This window comes from Ambystoma mexicanum, chromosome 8, assembly GCF_040938575.1.
Source record: "Ambystoma mexicanum isolate Mex_15411 chromosome 8, UKY_AmexF1_1, whole genome shotgun sequence".
NCBI lineage: Eukaryota > Metazoa > Chordata > Amphibia > Caudata > Ambystomatidae > Ambystoma > Ambystoma mexicanum.
In genome coordinates, this window is record NC_090929.1 from 1,673,188,201 (window position 1) to 1,673,210,859 (window position 22,659).

The 22,659-nt window shown below is 48.1% G+C and overlaps 1 protein-coding gene across 1 annotated transcript in view; it reads left to right on the forward strand.

Moving 5' to 3' along the window:
* The window catches only part of WDR11 (WD repeat domain 11), a 1,001,187-nt gene that overhangs the window by 187,947 nt on the left and 790,581 nt on the right, over positions 1-22,659 (forward strand). Inside the window, exon 7 of the mRNA XM_069611952.1 lies at positions 17,185-17,299. Coding sequence (XP_069468053.1) covers positions 17,185-17,299 — 115 coding nt within the window. The remainder of the gene's footprint in view (positions 1-17,184; positions 17,300-22,659) is intronic.

A 22,659-nucleotide genomic window follows, 5' to 3' on the forward strand; every position in this document is an offset into this window, starting at 1 on the left:
TTTTACATTTCTGCAGTGCACTAGGTAAGTCACTCACATAAAGGTTATATAATGTTGGTGCGAAAACGCAACCTTGTTTCAGCCCCAAATTGGTGTTTATCAGGGACGTGAGTCAACCTGCTAGATGTTTTCGAACTGTTACTTTAGTGTCTCTGTACATTTCCTTTATGAAATGTAAAAGTGTTTAATTAATACCCCATGATGTTGACTTTTCCCATAGTCTAATTCGGTTGACCCAATCAAACGCACAGGAATAATCCACAAGGGGCACATATAGACAAGCACCTGGTATTTTCTCGATCTCGGCTAGTATTAACTTAATAGCCCAAAAACAGTGCACTGTGCTGCCACCCTTGCGAAAGCCTGTTTGGGTCCCATCAAGCAGTCTTCTGTTTTCACTCCACCTGTCTAGATCCCTCAAAAGTATTTTTGCAAAAATGTTGCTGCTTGCATCCAGCATCGCCAGCAGTCTATAATTCTTGGGATCATCTCTTAAGCCTTTCTTATGAACAGGTATGAGAACAGAGGATATCCAACTGTCGGGAACCTCACCAGACCTCACAATAACCCTAAAAGCTTGGTAAAAGAACTGTCCATATCGCTGGATCCCTTTTGATCACAACGTTGGGCAAGTTGTCAGGACCTGGAGCCCTGGTGCGGTATGATTTTATGATCAATTAGTAAATATCCTCCTCGTCAAATGTCCCGATTGAGGTTACTCCTGCCCTATACAGGTTTGCTCTATATGCTCAGCCTCTATTTAACATATTTTGCTGATATGTTTTACCCAGGACGCTTCGGTTATATTCACTCATTCCTGGGGTGCACCTTTTGCTATATGGGAACGGTATAGTTGCCAAAAACTCTTAGCATCCTTGGCCCTGATCAGTCTGTAGACCATCGGCCAGTTGCTAGAGTTTTTGTTTAATTTATGGTGTCTCTGCCAGTATACTGGTAAAGGTTGATACTGTTTCCGGCACTCGGTCCGGCGGCATTTCCACCGGGTTACGGGTGCCGGAGGGACAGAATAAATCCCCATTCATGGAGTCCCATAGGACTCCGTGAGGGGATTTGCCGTCATTAACGTCACCGGTAATGCCGGTGGTGGTAAAGAGGGCTTTATTGGCCGGTATCGAACCTGGCTTACCTCCAACATTTAGCTGGTGGTGACCCAGGTGCCCCACCGGCACTCCAGTAGTCGAGTGGTCCGGTAAAGTTCTGGTATCCTCAGAGACTGGCACTTTTTTACCAGACTGCTCGACTCAGAATGAGGCCCTATATTTGGTCTGAAACTTTTTTAATGCCAGTACCTTTTCCTCATATTTTCGGGCTGTCGATTTTCTAACCAGCCGTAAACTTCTACGATGTTGGTTCTTTATCTCATGTATCACTACATCGTAGAAGTTCTTTTTATGGTCTGTAATCAAGTTGGTTCTTTCTCTAATTTATTGGCCGCGGTAGTCCTTTGCACATAATCTAAGATGGCCTCCGGAGTATCTACATCCCACAATTTATTTGAAAGGTCAATATTTGCAACTGTCCATATTATCTTGTTGCTTTGAGGATTGACTATTGCTAAGGCGGCTAATGAGTTCTCAATTATCGCCCCAGGGAGTGCTAATGTAACTATTAGTGCTGCATGGTCGCTCATATGATTAAACTTTGCCTCATATTTGATTTTCCTTGTGATTATATTTTCTGTTGCAAATATAGCGTCAAGGCAAGATACATGCCCTCTAGCATACCAAGTGTGAAAATTCAGAAGGTCCAGGCCGTCAGTCGGTACTAACGGGTACACATTGAACTTATTTAAGGTAATATACCCTTATTCCCTTTCTCTGAGAGCAGAATGCCTTCTACCAATAAAGTTTGTCTTTGAAGTTTTTTTTCCGTCACCAAAGGTTCCGACCTCCAGATCTTGCATCGATAGACAGTGGGCATTAAAATCAGCCAGCAAAATCACAGCCTTCCCCCTAGGAACCTCTTCCATCGTCCATCTCACTAATGTCTTCATTCCCCCCTCGAATAGGGCGTTTGAAGATTTTCCATTTGGAGCATTGAACAACTACATAATCAAGGTTTTAGATTTTGGGGTCAGGAAAATGCTTAATCAACACCACAAGCAAATCTTTCAAATTTGTGCCACTTTCATACAGAGTCACTTTATAGGTTGTTCGAGTTCCTATGCACAATCCACCAAACGATCCCCCTTCTTTCCCCTTAGTAGCCAGTAAAGATGGTAGCATAAAACCATCAATCAGCAGATCCCCCCACCGTCCAAGTCTCTTGTAGTGCAAATTTAATAGTGATTGGCCTTCAGGATTCACCATAAAGAAGTGTAAACCCCTTGTGATCCATGACATAGGTTTAATACCAGTCTTTAGGTGGCTTGGTCAGTGCTTCAGACTCTGCATTGATCTCATTAAGGCACTATGTCTGGCTTCCCCGCCACTTTCTTGTATATATGTTTGGGTGTGCTTTTTTGAGCTGGCACTGGAGTTGACCCTTAGTTTGCCAGGTTGACCTGCATCTCAAAGCCCAGCTTCGCAAACTGTTCACTGAATGTAGCCATCATTTGGACAATGATTGGTGAAACAAAAGTTACCACAACCCAGTTGATGTTGTTTCCCAACTTTGGCAAGTCCACCTTCTTTATGTCTCCTGATGTTATATTTAATTCTGGGATCAAATCTATCGGCTGTAATAAGTTTGATCGGTTCAGAAAAGGACTATTGGCAGAGGTGTTTATTTTCGATAGGAGTATTGTGTTTATGGGGGAGCCAAGTCTTCTGTTTCGGATGTATTGTCTCCTTCTGCAGCATTATTCCAATTCTACTGTACCATCTATCTTTCTCTGGGCCATGACTTTGTTGGCCGCCATCGGCATAACTGTCTGGTTGTGAGTTTGTATTATGATTATTAGCTTTGCGGTTCAGTGCCTGGTCTGCCACACTTTCTATTGCTCCTCTTGTTGGGAATAGTGGCAGTGCCACCTTAGACTGTTGCCGAGAGCCACAATTTTCAGCAAGATTACTGGGCATCTGCACCTCACGCACAACTGCCAACTGCGAGACTTAACCTGTCTCTGAGGATCTGAGCCATTTGTCCAGGCGTTGGTTGGCATGTGTTCTGCATACTTTTGGGTGTGTACCTTTTGTTGATGCTGATTTGTGTAATTATATAGCAATATTTGCCTTCAACCCCGGTTTGTCCTTGGCTTTTGTTCTGTGCTAAAGCCTGGCTATTTATCCTTTCCTTTTTTTGTTTCCCTGCTTGGCCCATCCATCCCCAGCTGTTTTTTGTGTCCTGTGTGCTTCTTTCTTTGCCTTCTGGTTTTACACTCTGTTTTGTTTCCTCACTTGTCATGGTTCACGTCTGGGTACAGATCAATTGGCACATTTAAACCATCCTGTATGCATGAAGAACTAGAGCACAGTGATAATGCTGTAGCATAATCCGAGAGCACGGATAGGTCATACCCCCAGATCCTCGTGGGGGAGCCGACCCCAGGCTATTTGCCAGTCTAATGTCTACTACTAGCGCAAGTTTGGAAGTATTCAAATCAATAACCATGTCTCTACGATAGTTACCTCTATTGGGAAAATTAGAAAAGTCACTGGTGAAAGAGTCCCCTGATGAGGAAGATTGAATTCTTTCAAAATCTGGCGTAAGGGGGAGGTTTGTGTTTGCAGTACCTCTGAGCTCCGGATGCTCCAAGTCGGAGGCTTTAGATGAATTTTCCCGTAGGTTCAGAAATAACTTCAATAATTAATTATCTATGGACGTGGTTGGGGTCGGGGAAGTTGTGACAACTGTTGTTACTGCAGCCCGACATTGTCTCGTCGTTTGTTTTTAGCCACAGTCGGTTAAAAGCCTAAGATCGTAGATGGCCTATCTTTTTCTAATCGTATACTGATACTTTTAGGGACAGCTGCAATTTCCGCCTTATGTGAGGCATCAACTACCCTGGACCCAATGTCCTCCATACTATCTGTGACCATTTCGGGACGATCCATTTGATAATTGGGAGCATTTAACTAGGGAAATTTCCTTCAGTAGTCTGGGCCTTTTTTAATGTTTTCCCCGATCTGAGTGTAGTCTGCGCCCCCCAGTGTTGCCACGTGTCACAGGCAATCAGGGAAAGGGAGGCTTACTTGGGTTCCTCCTTCGTCCCCGTATCATGGTCAAAGTGCTTGTTTTCTTTATCATGATTATACAGGGCATCAGAGTTCAGCATCAACAGAGGGAAACCCGATTTACAAAAAGGTTACTTTATTACGTCTGCACTGCTGGTTCACGGCAGACTCCCCTAGTATACATGACCGGGCACTGCTGACAGGTCTTAGGAAGGTATGGTTCCAACGTAAGACAGACACAAGTGATCACAGTTCAAGAATGTTTTTTGAACTTTTATCAGGGTTGTGAAAAACACCTATCTAAGCCTAAACCTATGAATGGAGCAAGCTACGACCATCAAATAATAATAGTCTAGTCAAATAAAAAGGGCCTATACTAAAAAAAAGATTGGCAATCCTTACCGCTATGCTACAAAATAGTGTGGGATAATGTTCACAAAAAGAAAGAAGTGTTCCAAAATAAGTCAGGATGTTTAGGCCATTGGTCTCCATTCCCCTTTTTTGAGCATGGGTGCAAGGCGGGTCACTCGAGTACAGCACCCTCTGGTGCGAGGTCACAGTTCCTTTCACCACCATCACGGCCTTATGTGCCCAAGTCTCTCTTGTGCAAAGTCTCTTGCCTCAGAGGACTTGATGTACCATAAACAACAAAGAAAGGTTCCTTTCTCAATATTCACATCTGGCGATTTACTCTTCACCCTGGATCCCCCTCAGCCGTGCTCTGATCCTTCTTTCACCAGTAGCCTCCCTCAGTCAGGTTCAGACCAACTTTAATTTGTAGGCATCCCTCAGTTGGGTTCACATTTGCCACAACAATATCTTGCGGGTGAGTTTTTACTGTTCATCCCGGATCCCCCTCTTCCAGGCTCATATCCCCTTTAGACAATTAGTGTTACACCTCTTTCGGCGTTTTCTTCTCCTCACGGTGTCCGGCCTGCCCGGATTTCCTCCATCATGTCGGAACGTGGAACCGGCTGCAGCGGTCTAGCATTCCTGACGACTTGGAATGGTTGGTTAGCCACGTCCCCACTTCCTCCCGCTGCATATCCGGATACCTCGCCTCAGGGACTTCGCGTTGCTACTCTTCCTAAGAGTTTGGTTACGCTCCGTAAGTACGCGTTCTCAACTTCTAACTACTTTCTTTCACTAATTTGCCCATCTTACTAGTACGCGATCTTAACCCCCTATTGGTAATCATCCTTTCTTCCATAGGGAAATCGCCAGTCCCATGGTCTCCAGCCTTTTGTTTACTGACTTCCTCGGAACTATCCGCCTCTACTTGTGTTCCAGATAGAATCTTTAGGTACGTGGCGGTCTGCCCTTATCGGTTATCCTATCCAGTTCTACCTGTCATACAAGTAATCAGCTTGTCCCTCTTCTTTAGGAAATCTTGCATTAGGCATCGGACAGCTAGTATAAGGAATCTACTTCCGGAGATGGCGAAGGGAACAGTTTACTCCAGACCTATGGTCTGGAATCTTAGGCGGTAAGATCATTGCAGAAACTTATTTTCGTACGCCCTCTTCATCCCTATTTCCTATCCCATTCATTTCTGTTGAAATCTTAGTGACATCTTGTTTAATTCACAGCCGCTTGAGATTAGGTGGTTCTAGCTCCTCCTCTTCTACACCGCCAATACTCAGGAATATCTCTCTTGCAGCTAGGGTAAGCCATCAACTCCGTAAACAACATTTCGACTTCAATTGTTTTCTTTCTACTAAAAGTAACCTATTATACATCCTGCTCATTTTATCCCAGACCTCACCCTGATAACCACCGTCGCCGAGGCACAACCTACAAGACAACAACCACCCAGCTGCCCTCCGGAGTCCTCGAACTCTAGCAGCACACCAAAGGGTTTTTTCCCCTTTGGGGGTTTTCCCTGGAGGCTCCACTACACTCCTGGCTCTTTTAGCGGGATCGGTGAGGGGTCTCTAGGTGGAACCTTATTTTCCTCATAACGCTGATCAAGCCTCCATGTGACAAACCGAACCTTGGAGGTGGGTGCTAATCTTGCATGCTGAAGCCTGAGTTGTTAGACCTTGATTATCAGGAATGGCACTCTGTCAAGAGTGGCACAGGGCACACAGGTAGGTTTTGGGTGGCTGTGCTGAAGTAAGGTAGCAGATAAGCACACACAGCAGGAAGTTCAACAAGAAAGAAGAGTAGGAAACTGTAGCTGTGAGCCAAAAGTGGCAAAAGATACAAAGGTACAAACAAACTGGATTCCCTCTTGGGGTGTATGCTGAAATGGGAAAGAGTGTTCCACGAACCTTAGGAAACTCCACCCTTCTACACAGATTGCTATAACAGAGGCCCACGCTGTATGCTCATGGCTGGGAACAACAGCAGTGGGTGTCTGTAACACTGAAAACGCAACAAGGGAAGGGGCAGAGGTTGCCTGCCGGAAACCAACGGGCAAGCTCTGTACAAAGGGATTACATAAGACACATGAGAAGACAAGAACAGAAATATCCAGTGAAAAGGAAGTCAATGAGCAATCTAGTAGAAGGAAATGAAGGAAAGGCAGTTAGACTGAAGTAGATAACCTAAGGTGGAGTACAGAGGACTCAAGGAAGAGAACAAGGGAGCAGCAGTCAGGAAAACAGAAGGGCTGCAAAGTAGGAAGCAGGTCTGCAGTCAAGAGTGGTACTAGGTGCAGGCAAACTGTAGTGGACTGCGGAGGACTGTAGTAGGCAGCAAGGAAGGGAGTGCAGAGGAACAGGACAGAGAGAGATTAGTAGTAGGCGACAGACAGAGAGCCCAAAAGAATAGGGCCACGAGGTAGGGAGCCCAGAGGAGCAGGGCTGTAGGCAGCTAAGTGTAAAACAGGCTGTGAGGCAGAGGAGTATAGCAAGCCGCAAGGCAGGGAGCCCAGAGGACAAGGGCTGTAGGCAGCCGGAGTGAGGCAGGCTGCAGGGCAGGGAGCCCATAGGACAAGGACTGTAGGCAGCCGGAGTGAGGCAGGCTGCAGGGCAGTGAGCCCAGAGGACAAGGACTGTAGGCAGCCGGAGTGAGGCAGGCTGCAAGGCAAGGAGCCCAGAGGAGCAGGGCCGCTGACTGTAGAGGGCTGCAGAGGACTGTAGTAGGCTGCAAGGCAGGAAGCTCAGAGGACAAGGGCTGTAGGTATAAGGCAGCATAGCGTGATCGGCTGCAATGCAGGGAGCCCGGAAGGACACTGGATCAAAAACAGGATAATGCAGGAACAGCATACAAAGAAGAGGGTCAAGGCAAACAGGAGCGGGGAGATCTCAAGCTGCAAGACACTGTGCTCCTGCAGGCAGCTGCTTATATACAGCCCTGCCCTGTTCTGAGGCAGGCTAACTGACAGCACCTGGAGCAGCACACCTGAAGACAATCTGCCTCCTGCCTCGCTGGTCCTGAGCAGGCGGAAGCAGCACGGGCCGCTAGGACTTCTGGGGATTGTGGTCCCAATAACGATGGAGTATAGCCAGGAATTGAGGACTGTAGCAAGATGCATTATGGTAAATGTAGTTAGTTGAATAAAATAAGAAATAACCAAAGTCGAGCAAATGGAAATTAAAGACCAAGGTGTGAATAGGAGTTGTTCAAAGAGTATTAGGAGGATAAATGAGTACCAAGTAGTCCATGATGGTTGCCAATGCGTGCGCCAGCGGCGCGGGCATGACATTGATGTTGTGACAGATCTTACAATTAGTCCCTCTCAGCCAGACTCAGACCAATTTCAGTTTGTAGGCAATCGAAGACTTTCGAATGTGCACGGGATCCAACTTAACGCGCTGCAGGACCACTTCGATTTCACCATTCAGTAATCTTTCACACGCTCTGTGGGTACCAAACAGACTTTCGAGTGAGCACCCACGTGGCGCTGACTACTCTGTATCTGGTCCTATTTGGGTTTCATAAAGTTCAATCGCACACATGTTCTTTGTTCATACAATGTTGCTGCTTGTTATCTTGAGCATAACACAGTCCGGTCTGCTATCAGTTTCTCCAACTCACCGGCTATGTTCACTGGCGCTGCTTTGTTGGGCAAGATTTTCGGTCGGTGGCGTCGCCTCCTTTCCATCTTTCAAGGCTCACAAATGAAGGGTTCCATCGGCCGTGCTCATGCCTTCTATCATGCAGCATATTTCACTTCGAAAGCTTCCCTCAGTTGGGTTTGAGACTCCTTTCAAAGTTCACAACTTTTAGAAAAAAAGATCTTGGGGCTTCTAGTCCCAGAATGCACTGGGCTAATTTCGCTCCCACTTCACAGCTCCCTGAAATGGCCTTTTCTAGCCTTGGGAGCTGCAGGAGCTAAAGGGGGGTGTTATTGGAGATCAGGGTCTCTCTGCCTGCCCCTCGGATACCTGGGTTCGCCTGCCTGGCCCAGGGTAGGAATATTGCTGTGGGTACTGCCAAGCAACCCCAGCTGCACCTAGTCCTGCCTCCTGGAAGTACAACTCCCTCCTCCACACTGCAGTCTCCTCTTAAGTAGCAGGGCCAGTGTTTGGGCGGTTTTCTCCTCCTCCGGGTCTCCCCGGGTCTCTGCAGCTCGATAGATCCTACTCTTGCTTCCTTGCACCTTCCTCGACTCGATCAGAGTGTGCTTTCCAGCTCCACCTTTTATACTTCCTGGGAGTGTTAACTAGAACCAGATGTTAATGGTTGCAAGGGAAGGTCTGACTCTGCCTGTCCTCGTTAACGGGACAAAATGGAGCTTGCCCATAGGAATCCATAGAACATTGGTTCCTACGGGCAATCTTCATAGCTCAGTCCTCCTCTTCTTTGTCCCAGTGACTTTAGAAAAGAACAGAGGGGAAGAATTATGGGAATGGCAGTTTTCAGTAATGTGTTAAAATAAACCTGTTAAAATATTGTTGTGAAAAGGGTGGTAGTCCTGTTGTTGTAGGCCAGGTGGTGACATATGTAAATTCCTTTTCCCGGTTCTCCTATGCCTGCCTTTCATGTTGGTATCTGTTGGAATTGGGGAGGAGTTAACGGTATGGGTTCTGAAATGGTGTATGGCCACAGAGGGATTGCCGGGTAGAGAGGTGTTACAGAAAGGGGGATCCCATGTCTCACCTTGAGACGACTCCTCCCTGTCTGGTTCTGGACCCAACAGCGATGACCCTTCTCCGGTCATCCCGAAAGAGGATACCACAGGTTTCCTTGTTAGCTGCTCCTTTTGATTCTGCTTTCCCACTACAGTAGCAGTTCTCCAGCATGGGGTCTGGCATGGATTCACATGCTCATGAATATTCCCCGTCGTCAGGCTGGGAATCCTCGGTAAAGAAAAAATCAGTTTGTCTCATTTCTGAACTGTCTTTCTCCTAACAACCAATCACTGAGCTCTGGGTCATATTGCCCCCAGCCAATGACTGCCCTCTACATAAGACCCTCCTCTGGCAGCCTTCTTCAGATTTTTACTGCACGTTCAAGTGTTGGGAGTCCTTGTGTTCAGCTCTCGAGCTATTACTGCGTTGTTTCACTTTTTGGAAGAGTTACTCTATTTTTCGGTCAATCGACCCTGCTGCTCCATCGATCAACCTTCCGATTAACAGGGACCAGTTTTTTCGGATTCTTCAGCGCTCAAGGGCGAATTTTGTCGAGTTACTTCTTGGAGGCTTCCAGAAGATTCTTTGGGCCTACGCTGCGTGGACCATGTCGGAGCAGAAGGATCCAGCACCCCTGTTCAGGATTTCTTCCGATTGCGGCTTGCGGAATGTCTTTTCGGACGACAAGCATTCCCAGTGTCTTTGCTGTCTGTACCCGACGCACTTGGAGTAAGACTGTGCATTTTGCCAGGAGATGCCGCCTTGCACGGTGAAGGATCAGCATAGGTGGCTGGAGGAGGGGCTGCAGGCCAAGGCCCCTGCTTTGAGTGGGTCCCAGCAGCATGCCTCTCCCAGTTCCAAGAAAGTTGAGCAGGCTTCTAAGACCTTTGAGGGTGCCCCTCCTGCAGGGGTCCAACAAAAGGCTAAGCACTGCAAGTCCACTGCCACCGGGAGCGCCGTTGCGACTGGCGCCTCGGCGGCCAGGGCGCGTTAGCCATCACCAGCTTCAGTCACAAGTCAACGCTCAGGATCTTCGGCCAAGAGGAAGTCTGACCATCCGGGCAAATTCAAGGAGAAGCCCAAGACCGACTTGCTGGAGTAGGGCAAGGGGTATTGGGGCACGGGACCTCCCCCTAAGGAGAAGGCCTGGCAGGACAAGGCGGCTGGAACGCCCAAGGCCATGCAGGGCAAGGCTCTGGTCCTGATCGTGAAGGCCCAGGTACACCCGGCGAAGTCCCAGCCTTCCATCGAGGGAGTGGTGGTGTCTCTTGCGAAGGCTGCAGAGACGGCTCTGCAGGGCACAACCCCAAAGGCGAGGGTATCCCTTCCTCCCAGGAGGGAGGCTGCGTTCTGGCCCATAGAGAAGACGCCGTAGAAGAAGATGGCCATCATCTCCCCGAGACTGCCCCCTCGAAGCGAAGAAGGGGCCTTTGGGGAGCCCTCCATGGTACGGATATCTCCTCTGACGAGGAGCTAGTCTGCCTGCAAACCATCCAGGAGGAGGAAAAACACAGGGAAGAGGCCCTAAGGCGAGCAGACCAATGAAGGCGATGACAGCAAGGATATCGTTGAGGAAGAGCAGCACGGCGACAATGGCCTGGACTCCCGGCCGGTGCCCCAGCAGCCTATTCCGCCTCCACCTCAGCTGCCACCCCCGCCTCAACTACCTCCTAGAAACCTCTCAGTGGACATTCTCTCTGCACTGCATACTCTGGTCCCTGAGATACAGACAAGGATGCCCATCACACCGGCGGCTCCACCCGCAGCGCCAGTGACGGCTGTCCCCCTGGCAATGGGGGAGCCTCTGGCCAAGAAGAGGAGAGTACACCTTCCACCTCCTTGCCACCCTTTTCCCCCCTCTATCTTCCCGAGGGATGAGACAGATTCTGACATGGCGACGGCGGGCATGGATGACAACAGTGGGATAGGGGACCCCCCGTCGCCACCTCCCAGATCTTCCCCGCCGGATGAGATAGGCTCGTTGCACGCAATGATCTCCCGAGCATCGGAACGCTTCCAGCTTGCTCCTGAGGAGAAGGAGGGCTTCTTATATCAGCTCCGCGAGGCGAAGAGAAAGACCATCCTCTCGGTCCCACTCCTGGATAACATTTGGGATGAAGGTTTGTCTCTCATGAAGAATCCTTATACGGTCCCAGTGAAGAGGGATCACCTTGAGAAGAAGTACAGGGTGCCGGACTCTGCACCCAAGTGCTTGTGGGCCCAACCGTCTCCGGATTCTGTGGTGTCAGCGGCAGCCAAGAAGTCGTCCTTGGGCGCTTCTTCCTCAGCAGCATCCACCCCTCCGGACAGCGAGGGCAAGAAGTTAGATGCCATGGGACGACGGGTCATCTCTTCTGTGTCGATGACCATCAAGGCCACCAATGCCCTTGCCATCGTGGCATGCTACGACCGGGAGCTGTGGTTCAAGATCGCTCCCAACCTGGACTTCCTCCCCGACGACAAGAGGTCGGAAGCCCTGGAAATTCTGCATGAAGACGAAGTGGCGTCGGATCATGCCTTCACTGTGGCCACGGACATTGCTGACACGGGGTTCAGCCAAATGGGCAACAGCATTTGCCTTCGTCGTGGCTGGCTCAAGGCCACCAACTTTCCTCAGGATGTTCAGTCGAAGGTGTTGGACATGCTCTTCAACGGGGACAATTTGTTTGGGAAGGCTGTGGATGAGCCTCTACAAGCCATAAAGACAGACACTGAGACGGCGCATGCCTTGGGCCCTCTTCAACAAAGGAGGTCTTCCTTTCGGTCCTCAGGGAGCAAGTTCCCAGGATTCTCCAAGAGTTTTGGCGGGGACTCTTCTTACAGCCAGCCCTCCTGCTCTTCGGCCTAGGAGACCAACAGGGGCCACTCCAAGGCCTTTGGTGGAGGACGTCTTTGTCACCAGGGTCCTCAAGGCCGCCCTTCAAGTCCAAGCAGGATTGAACCGACCGTGGTGTTCGGCCCCCACCCGTGCACCCCGGTGGGAAGCCGGCTGGCGAACTTCGGTAGCGTGTGGAAGACCTTCTCCACTGACCGTTGGGTGCTGGACGCTCTCGCCCATGGACACACCCTGGAATTTCACTAAAATTGTCCCCAAATACCACTGGTGGCCCAGCAGGAAAACCACGTCCCTTAGCTGCTGCTGGAGGTGCGGGCCATGTTAAGGAAAGGTGCGATAGAGCTTGTCCCAAAGAGGCTCCGGAGTGTACTCCAGGTACTTCCTCATGAAAAAGAATACCGGAGGGCAGAGGCCCATCCTCGACCTACGTCGACTAAACAAATACATCAAGTTACAAAAGTTCTGGATGGTCACTCTTCAGCTCGTGCTCGGGAAGCTTGAAGAGGGAGACTATCTGTCGCGCTGGACTTCGAGGCTGCGTACTTCCTCATCCCCATTCACAATGGACACCAAGTTTCTGCGCTTTGTGGCTCAAGGGCAGCACTATCAATTCAAGGCCCTTCCCTTCGGATTGAAGTCCACGCCAAGGGTTTTCACCAAGTGCCTGGCGCCGCAGCTGCGACTGTGGGGGAGCCACATCTACCCTTACTTGGCCGACTGGCTCATCCGGGCCAGTTCAAAGGACATTGCTGTCGACTACACAGCGAGAACCGTTCACCTATTGGCAGAGCTGGGGTTCTTGGTGAACTATGCAAAGTCCTGCTTGATTCCATCGCAGGACGCGCTGTTTCTGGGATCCCGGCTCAGCCTAGCGTCTTCGTCAGAGGAAAGGATACAGCCATCTTGGGCAAGGTGCAACGGCTGTTGGCACTGAAGGTCGCCAGGGTGAGGACCATCACGTCTCTGCTTGGCATGATGTCATACATCTATGTCATCCGACTATGCAGACTACGGATGCGGCCACTACAGGAGTTCCTCGACGACCAGTGGATACAAGGGAAGATTACAGGACAAGATCATGATCGACGAGAGCTTCTGTCGAGCGATAAGGTGGTGGGAAGTTTGCGCTCATCTGTCCGTCTGTCCGGAGGCGCGGATATCCAGACCCCACCGCACCAGGAGACGGTCAAGGTGGACGCCTCCCTGGAAGGATGGGGAGCTCACACTGGAAGTCTTCATGCAAGAGGCCTGTGGCTGCCAGAGGGCGAAACGTTACACATCAACGTGCTGGAGCTGCAGGCAGTGTTTTGGGCCCTCAAGTCCTTCCTCCCATCCCTCAAGGGCCAGGTGGTGCATGTTTTCACGGACAAAACCACCTCAATGTTTTACATCAGGAAGTAGGGGGGCACCAGATCCCCAGCACTCTCCAAAGAAGCGCAGAACCTATGGCGCTGGGCCGTTGCCCAGGGGATGTTCCTCATTCCTTTTCATCTGGCAGGAGTAAAGAACACTGTTGCAGACTCTCTCAGCAGGGAGTTACGCTCTTACCACAAGTGGGAACTTCGGCAGGACCAAGTGGATCACCTGTTCAACAGATGAGGCAAGCCCCATCGATCTGTGTGCGACGGCGATGAACACCAAGTGCCAAAGGTTCGCCAGCAAGTTTTCCCCAGCCGGGAAGCATGGGGGACGCATTCTCATTCCCCTGGGACGTCCTGTTTCTGTATGTGTTCCCTCCATTGCCGTTGCATCTTCGACTCATCAATCAACTCAGATGGTCCCGGTGCAGGATAATCCTCGTCGCACCAGCGTGGCTGAGGCAGATATGATACCTGGACCTTCTCAGCATGTCGGCGTCCCCTCCAGTCAAGCTTCCGGTGGTCGCAGACCTTGCCAGGGAAGGGGGCGCAATCCACGACCCAGGATTGCTGAACTTGAAGGCCTGGCTCCTGCAGCGTTGGAGTTCGGTGACTACGATCTCCCAGCAGATTGCAAGGAGGTGCTTGCCAAGGCCAAAGCATTGTCTACTCTAATATGCTATGGACATTAATGGAAGAGGTTTGCCGTTTGGTGCTGTGCACAGAAGATCGATCCTTTACGAGTCACGGATCCGCAGGTGCTGCTATATTTGCTGTCGTTGGCCAAAGCAGGACTGGCTCATGCCTCCATCAAAGTTCATCTGGTGGCTATCTCCTGCTACACCAGATCTCCAGGACGGTCGTCGTTATGGTCACACTGTCTGGTTAAGGAGTTTATTAAAGGACTGTTCTGTTCGTTCCCGCTGGTGAAGGCTCCAGCCCCGGCATGGGAACGCAATGTGGTGCTGACTAGGCTCATGGGCCCTCAATTCGAACCTATGCAGACAGTTCCACTGAGGTTCTTGTCGTGGAAGACGGCGTTCCTTATGGCCATCACCTTTGCACACGGAGTGGGTGAGATTCAGGCCCTGTCCTGTAAACCACCTTATTTGACTTTCCACGACACAAGGATGGTGCTGCGGATGCAACCCTCCTTCATGCCCAAGGTGCTGTTGGACTTTCATCTAAATGAGCCCTTGGTGTTGCCTGTGTTTTTTCTGACACCTTAGTCGCCGGCTGAAAGGACTTTGCACTCGCTGGATGTGGATAGAGTGCTGAATTTCTACGTGGACCGCACAAAGAGTTTCTGGAAGACGTCACAACTTTTTGTGGACTTTGGCCCTGTGAACCATGGGAAGGCCCTCTCCAAGGCTTCCATTTCCAGGTAGCTCTCCAGCTGCATCACCCATTGTCACCAGTTGGCAAACCAACCATTGCCTGGCTGTCCGAGAGCCCATTCGACCAGAGCAATCGCTGCAACTACAGAGTTCCTTTCTGGTGTTCCCCTGCAGGACATCTGCAGGGCTACTACATGGAGATCGACACACACCTTCACGAGATTCTACTGCGTCGACAGGGATTCCAGGAAGGAGTCCAGAGTCGGCAAAGCAGTGCTGCGCAACCTGTTCGCTTGAAGGTGAGCCTGGTGAGGAGGTAAGAGATGCTTATGTTGAGCCTTGCCACCTCCCGTGGATATGCATGTGTGTACTGCTATGTATTCTTTATTCGTGAGCATGTAAATCCATGCCAGATCCATGTTGGAGAAGGAACAAGTTTCTTACCTGTAACTGTTGTTCTCCAGCATGGGTCTGGCATGGATTCACATGCAAACCCTCCCGCCTGCCCCTCTGTGGCTCTTCTCTTGGTCCTACTGCTTCTTTACATGCTACCAAATCTGAGGATGGCTGCCAGAGGAGGGGCTTAGGTAGAGTGCAGTCATTGGCTGGGGGCAGTATGACCCAGAGCTCAGTGATTGGTTGTTTGGAGAAAGACAGTTCAGAAATGAAACTGAAACTGATTTTTTTTTCTTTCCTGAGGATTCCCAGCCTGACGACTGGGTATTTTCATGAGCATGTGAATCCATGCCAAACCCATGCTGGAGAACAACAGTTACAGGTAAGTAACTTGTTCCTTCCTCCTCAGCCGGGCCAACCTGCATGTGCCGACACTCGTGTTAGTAGAATTCACTGCACAGATCGGTAGGAGGCCGCTGCCCATAAGCCTCCTATCAAAGGTTCACAGGGTATTCAGTTCCACTTCAGGACCGGGCCCCCAATCGCCACATGCCTCACACCAAACACCCAACACTCATCACTGGGCTGGGTCATTTTGAAGTGGTAGCTCATCCTCTCTTGCACTGCAATGGAAAGCAGACTGTAACAGACTAGCGCGGCGAGATTGTGCTTCAAACCCCTAACACTCAGATATTAATACACTAGAGTTTACCTGTGAGAAAGATGCTGGTACACCCTCCTCCTCTCTCCAACCTTTGCCACTCTCCCCAACCCCCACTTCCCCCAAGGTGATTTGGGTATCTCTGGGAAACCCTGTGAAAGTCCTTAAGGGTTAGGAAGTGTGCGCGTACACCCACCTCTACTAGTGGCTGGGATAACATTAATGACCCTATTTGGGCAGCATCTAGGATTAGTGCTGTATTTGGTTTTACCATCTTAACAGAGCTCAAAATAACATATGAACATTTTCCAGTGTGTACACATGTGAAACTCTCTGAAACAGGGACACCGTATGAAACAAAATGGATCGGATTCAAACCAGTGCCTTTGCACACACTTCTCAGCAATGCCTGATCTGCTCTACACCTTACACCAGATTTCGAAACCCCAAATGCAGACTTTCTAAGGCTGCACTCTACACACAAAGCATTAAATACTTGAAAGTCCTTCCTTTCAAGCTGAACATTTATTGTATTTGAGTGCTAGCAGGACGGTTCATGGAAGGGTATACTAAGCTATGAATTTGTTAATGGCAGCATCACAAAATGAAATGTGTACAAAGGTTATTGATATGTGGGAATCTATAAGGAGAAGAGTACTACAATTTTACTAAATCATGTTTCAATTATTGATGTATATTCCATGTTTTAATGTGATAGTCCTGATTTCTGTTTATATTATTAATGTTTTTTGTTTGATTATTCTAATATTTTTTATTTTGCAATACTAATTGAATGATTTACAGAATGTTATGGACACTTAGGGTGTTGAGAATAGAGTAAATTAGCGGGTAATCCTGATGATCGATCTATATCCACTCGTAGGGACAGTGTTCTGTAGGGATGGCCTCTCCTTTTCCTGTTGCTATGTCAAAATCAGGATCTCATACCTGATTTCCATGTAACGATCATCAACTTTTGGTATTTTAAAACAATTGGGTGGCAAAGGCATTCATTTCCATCTAAAGTCGGCAAGTCGGGGACTAGTCAAAGGAAGACCTAGGAATGTTGAACAGGGAGTCTGCAACCACCTCTCTTGATACCACCTCCCGATAGCAGGATTCCCAGCAGCCTGTCCTTGCAAAGACCCTCCGTATTCTTCCGCTGGACTCCGTTTTCTTTGGCACAATGTTTTTCCTCTCTTCCATTTTACTTTCCTTATTTTGTTCCATCACAAGCTGAAGATGGGATCATCTTAATTCCAGCTTGTTTCTTGGTCTGTGCGGATCCTTAAACACCGCCAATGGCCTCAGTACACTTCATTAATGATCCTACATCTGGGATGGACGTCTCCCTCATGCAGTGTAGTGCTAGGTTCCTCCTCAGTTAGGTATGTATAGCATGTCCATGAGTGTAATATCTTCTCTGCTATTCTCTGTAGGTTATGCCCTGCTTCCAGCGTGATGCCATGTTCTGCTTGCACGAGAATGGCTGTGTTACTTTCCGTGTCTGCAGATCAAGCAGCGGCCTGCTGGGACCAACGAATGAAGAGCCAGGTAAGCTGATATAAATGCATTTCCTTACCCATGCCCAGCCATTCAAAATGTGTCTGAAATGGAATTTGGCTTCCTGGAAGCCTTGGCATGTGTTTGTGTCTGTCTTTGTCTTCATCCTGTAGGCCTTCCTAGACGTCCAGAGTCGTTCAAATCATATAAAATCCAGTTACATGTTGTTTATTTGTGTTGAACAAAAGGGCACCTAATAAAACCATAATTTTAATATGAAAGTGACATTATAAACACAACTAATACAGTTAAAACATCCTACCATAATTATTTACTAAGCTGAATAGAAGGTTGCTATTGAAACAATCTTTCCTGCACTTCACAATGAATACATTCAGCCCGGATGTCATGGGTGACCAGAACACTTTTCTCAGGGATTGCCTTCTAGTGAAATTGCTTGACTTGGTGACTGCTCGGGAGGTTTGACTTTTTTTTACACATCTTGCTTCCTCTGAACCCCCTCCAGCACCAATGCTGGACTTGTGGAATTGTTCAGTGACTTGGAATGTGAATGAGGCATCTCAACCTCACTCCTTTGCTTTGTCCCTTTTTGTTCTGGGGTCTTTCACTACCTTCTTTTTAGGATTACCCATACTGAGAGATCTTTCCCAGTACACTGGCATGTGTTTCTTGTATTGCAGCACACCTCACATTTAGTGAAGTGCTGCAAGGAGGCCCCAATGACCCCTTTCCCATGTCATTTTGGGTGCACGGTGTAGCCCATGTGCCTATCAGTGCAGGGGGTACCACTTCTTCCTTTACAAGGCGTTTCATTTCATTCATCTGTGAGGGTCTCTGCCACATCCTGGGACCGATCCAGCGTGCTTTCATCACCGTCCAAGTTATCCAGAGGATCCTGAAGACCAGAGTTGGTGAACGTCCAAGAAACTACGGCCTGTCGTATTTGCACAACTACCAGGATGGTGAGGCAAGTCTTCACCAGCGATTCTTTATCTCCTGGGGCGGTTCCTACCTTGGAGGGACCGCTGGAGGGGGAGATGAAAGCTGTCTCTTAAACCACTCCTACTCTTGCTAGGTTTGCATTGCGTGCAAACACCTTCTTATTACCGTAGTGCTATAGAGGACTGGCACAGGCCGGTGGTGGCTGGTTCAGTACTTCCAGGGCACACCCTCTTGGACCCAAGAATGGTAGAAGCCACTTTTCTACCATCTACTTGTGGTCTGAACTGGGTGCTTCCTTGCCCTGAACCCACTGTCCAAGTGGCCTCTCCTAGTGCTAGACACATGTAACTCCATCAGAACTATGCAGGATCCTTATAGGCTCTGAGGCGCACACTCAATCGAGATTGGACTTCTAAGGACTAGTCTCTGAGCTGCCTTAGAAGTACAAGGCCCATGTATTTTAGTGTGCTAACCTTTTCCATACTTTAACAATTACAGTGACAGTGTTTTAACTGCATACGTATCTAAATTAGTCGCCCACTCAAAGTGGGTTGTTAAACCGCGAGTTATATATATGTATAATGGTAGTTTTACCTACCTTTTAACTACTGAGTGTAAGAGATTTATAAAGTAGATTCTCTTTGTACTTGCCTGCCTATTAAGAGGGGTGGTGGGACACTCAGTTGATAGACTGGTCTCCGTCAGTAGGTTGAATGTATAACCCTTAAAGAAGCCTCTAAAGCCCATGACCGTAAATTGCTGCCATTTGAATACATAAGACTGTTCTTTTTTGATTGGCTCTGATGAAAACCTTGACGCTTTTATAGACTTGTCAAAGAACCTCCAATTCAGTCTATAGATCGAAATTCTCAAATACTATAAACAATTGCACTGAAGGATCTTTGAGAAGTGTCTAATTGATGCAGACTTGATCTATTGGAGCAGGTATGAAGTTTGGTGGACAGTGCAACGGGAGAGGAGACCAGTGCATTCAAAGAGCAAGAAAGCTGTTGATAGAGGCGGAGGCTCACATGAGAGATTCCATTGTGGACCAAGAAAGCTGTAACAAAGAACCCCCATTGAAGAATCCCATCTCTGTTGCTCTATGCTACGAGGATCCTCCTTCCTCAATGGCCGCTGATTGACTAGACTATAGAGAGGACATAACTAGGCAGCAGTAACACGTGGCAATATGCCGTAACTTGTTTGTAAACCTCTGAAGTGCACCTTTGCAGTTTCTGATGCTAAATGCTTTTATTTGGGTACTGCGAAGAAAAAATAACATTGACAATTCATTCATGAATTCAGGTCTAAATAAAGCTGAAGAGCTGTGCAGAATACATTAATATATTGCACTTTCCTTGAGATCAATCAAGAATTTCACACATAACTTAGTCTTGATTAGAAATTAGTTATGCTTTACATATACATACATCTGACATGAAATATATATATGATATGCAAGCTGTGATTCCATGTCTGTATAATCCACATCCTGCCCCAGCCGTCCTCACGTGTGGGTAATGCAGCTGCATGTTTGAAAGTCAGTGATGGTGTGATGTGTTGATGAGCTGCTTTATGAGAGCCAAACTAAAACAGGGAGAGATGACTTGGCAGGGGGCTTTGAGACCTAAATAGAAAAAGGAGCACTATAGTAAACAAAAACCCATTTTAGTACTATAGACAATGCAAATACTCAGTAGTTGATACCAGATATATTTAGCATGCATTAGAAATGTGTGCATAATTAAATTCATGTGTCTTAGTCGACTAGGTTCACCCTTGGCTTGTGGTTAGAGTAGGGAATTGAGCGTGCCTCCTATGCGGCCCTGCCTTTGCAAGCGAGATAGTGATTGATTGAGAATTTATATTGTTCATCTGGTACGGATCAAATGGTATCTAGCCACAAGTGTTATAGAACTGAATCAACGAAGCATTACCATATCCGTGAACTTGCTATGTGGCCGTAAGCCAAAGACTCTCTACTCTATTTTAAACAAATACGTTTTTAGCTTTTTTCGGAATTAGGAGACAGACTTTACTTTCCTGATCTTCATTGGGAGGCTGTACCATAGTTTAGGTCCAAATACAGAAATCTGCGATCTCCTCTATACGCAGGCAGAAAGTGGGGGAAAGTCAACAGTAACTTAGCCTTTGATCCTTTTGATCTAAGGCCTCATTGCTTGGTAGATGCTTATCTGCCCGATGTGAAGGGGCTAGATTGTTCAGACATTTGAGTATCTTACACTAAATCTTAAGTGTAATCCAATCCTCCATGGTTAGCCAGCAGATGGATCGACGCAGCCCCGTAATTGGAGAGGATTTATTCACTCCAAACCGTCTGACCGCCGCATTTTGCACCTTCTGCAGCCTATGTATTTGTTTGGCAGGAGCCCCGGCCAAAAGGCTGTTGCAGTAGTCAGATGTTCCCTCACCATGCCTAATTTAACATTTTAAGTGGGCTGGAGTAGCAGTTCCGGGAAAGACTATCTTTCAGAAACATTCATGCGCACTCTGTGGGGGGCCTTTCAAGCAATGCTAATACTTAAATAATAACACTAAACCCCTTAGGTTAATCCTTGAAGTATGCGTGCTTTTAACACAAATAAACGTTCATCACTGGTTAATAACTGGTCCTATTTCTGCAATTATTTACCAGTATGCAAGAACTATGTCCAACAGCAGTACTAATTACACGGCTTTCCTTGGTAAAGGTGGATGTGGTTCAGTAAATCCCTTTGAGGGACATCAAAAGGATTTGAACCATATCATTGTGCACTCCATGGCAATCCGCAAATAGCACCCCCTCCCAGTCATCTTTGACCGATAATAGTGTAAATAAATCGCACACCGTGATATTCCAGGATCGTGTGTGGCGTACCTCAGGGCGCCTGTTTGTCGCCCGCCCTGTTCAATACATACACCCGCCCGTTATGGGCGTTTTCAAATTAAGCGGACAATACTCAACTCCTTATAGAATTGACAGGTGACTATCCCATTGATTCAGATAAGGTACAGACGGTATATAATGTGGTAAAGAACTGATTGACCACTAACTGGCTATGCTTAAATAGCTGAAAGACAGAATTATTGATTTTTGGCTCTTCCCAAACTCGAGCAAAGCTGGACCCCCGTTACTCGAGTTTCAGCATCGAGAGACACAACATCAGGGTGCAAGAAAAGGTGAAAACACTTGGTGTGTTCTTTGAAGCATCCTTGGGAGCCAATACTCGGGTGGATAGCGTAATTAAGAAGTCCCAATGTCATCTGCGGTTGCTGAGGCTTGTGAGGCCTCATGTGTCCCGAAAAATCAGCGAAACCCTTGTGAGAGCAGTAATCATGCCTAGATTAGACTACTGTAATGCTCTTTTCTGTGGTGCTAGTAAAAACAATTAGCAGAGGCTCCAGTTTTTACAGAATGATGCAGTTTACATTGTAAGGAGTGTTCCAAAAACGGAGCATGTCTCGACCTATAGGAGAGATCTCATTGGCTCCCAATCTCAGCTAGAATTACGTTCTGAACACCTTGATACGCAAATGTGTCTTTGGTCTAGCTCCTCTTTATTTGAAAGAGTGTTTGAACCAACAACAGGCCTCCCATCCAGCTTGGTTGGCTGGAAGTTTTAAACTGATCTGCCCTAGAGTTAAATGAACCAGAGGTGGCGGTCGCTCGTTCCCTGTGCATGCTTCTAGGGCATGGAACTTGCTTCCAGTCAGTCTTCGCACAGAATCCCTTCGTGTTTCGTAAAATATTGAAGACCCTGCTCTTTGCTTGAATCGCCATACTGCGGCTCTCGTGATTTTTTCTATGGTCCTGCTGTTGCTGTTGTCTTTTGTGTCTTTGTTTGCACTTTGGTGCCTGAAGGCTTAGGTGCATTATATATTTGTAAACATAAACATACAGAACCGAGGGGGATGGGAGTACGTAGTCTGCATTTTCTCCAAATGATTGGCTGTACAGCATTCCACAGGGATGTAACTGCTCACATTCTAGGATCAGGAAGGATTTACATTGGCCAGAATATATCAGAGGTGCCCATCACCAGCCTCCTCTATCCAGCAGGAGTGAGGATGGTCCCACCATTCAGCATATGCAGTGAAGGGCCGGAGTCACATGAGGTGCTGTGGAGGTAGCAACATGAGCTGCTGGGGAGGCAGCATATGCAGTGCAGGGCCAGAGTTCCGTGAACTGCTGGGGAGGCAGCATATGCAGTACAGGGCCGGAGTCACACGAGGTGCTGGAGAGGCAGCAACATGAGCTGCTGGGGAGGCAGCATATTCAGTGCAAGGCCGGAGTCACATGAGCTGCTGGGTATGCAGCCTATGCAGTGCTGGGCTGTAGTCGCATGAGCCACTGGGGGAGGCAGCATATGCAGTGCAGGGCCAGGGTCACATGGGCTGCTGGGGAGGGAGCATATGCAGTGCAGGGCTGGAGTCACACGAGGTGC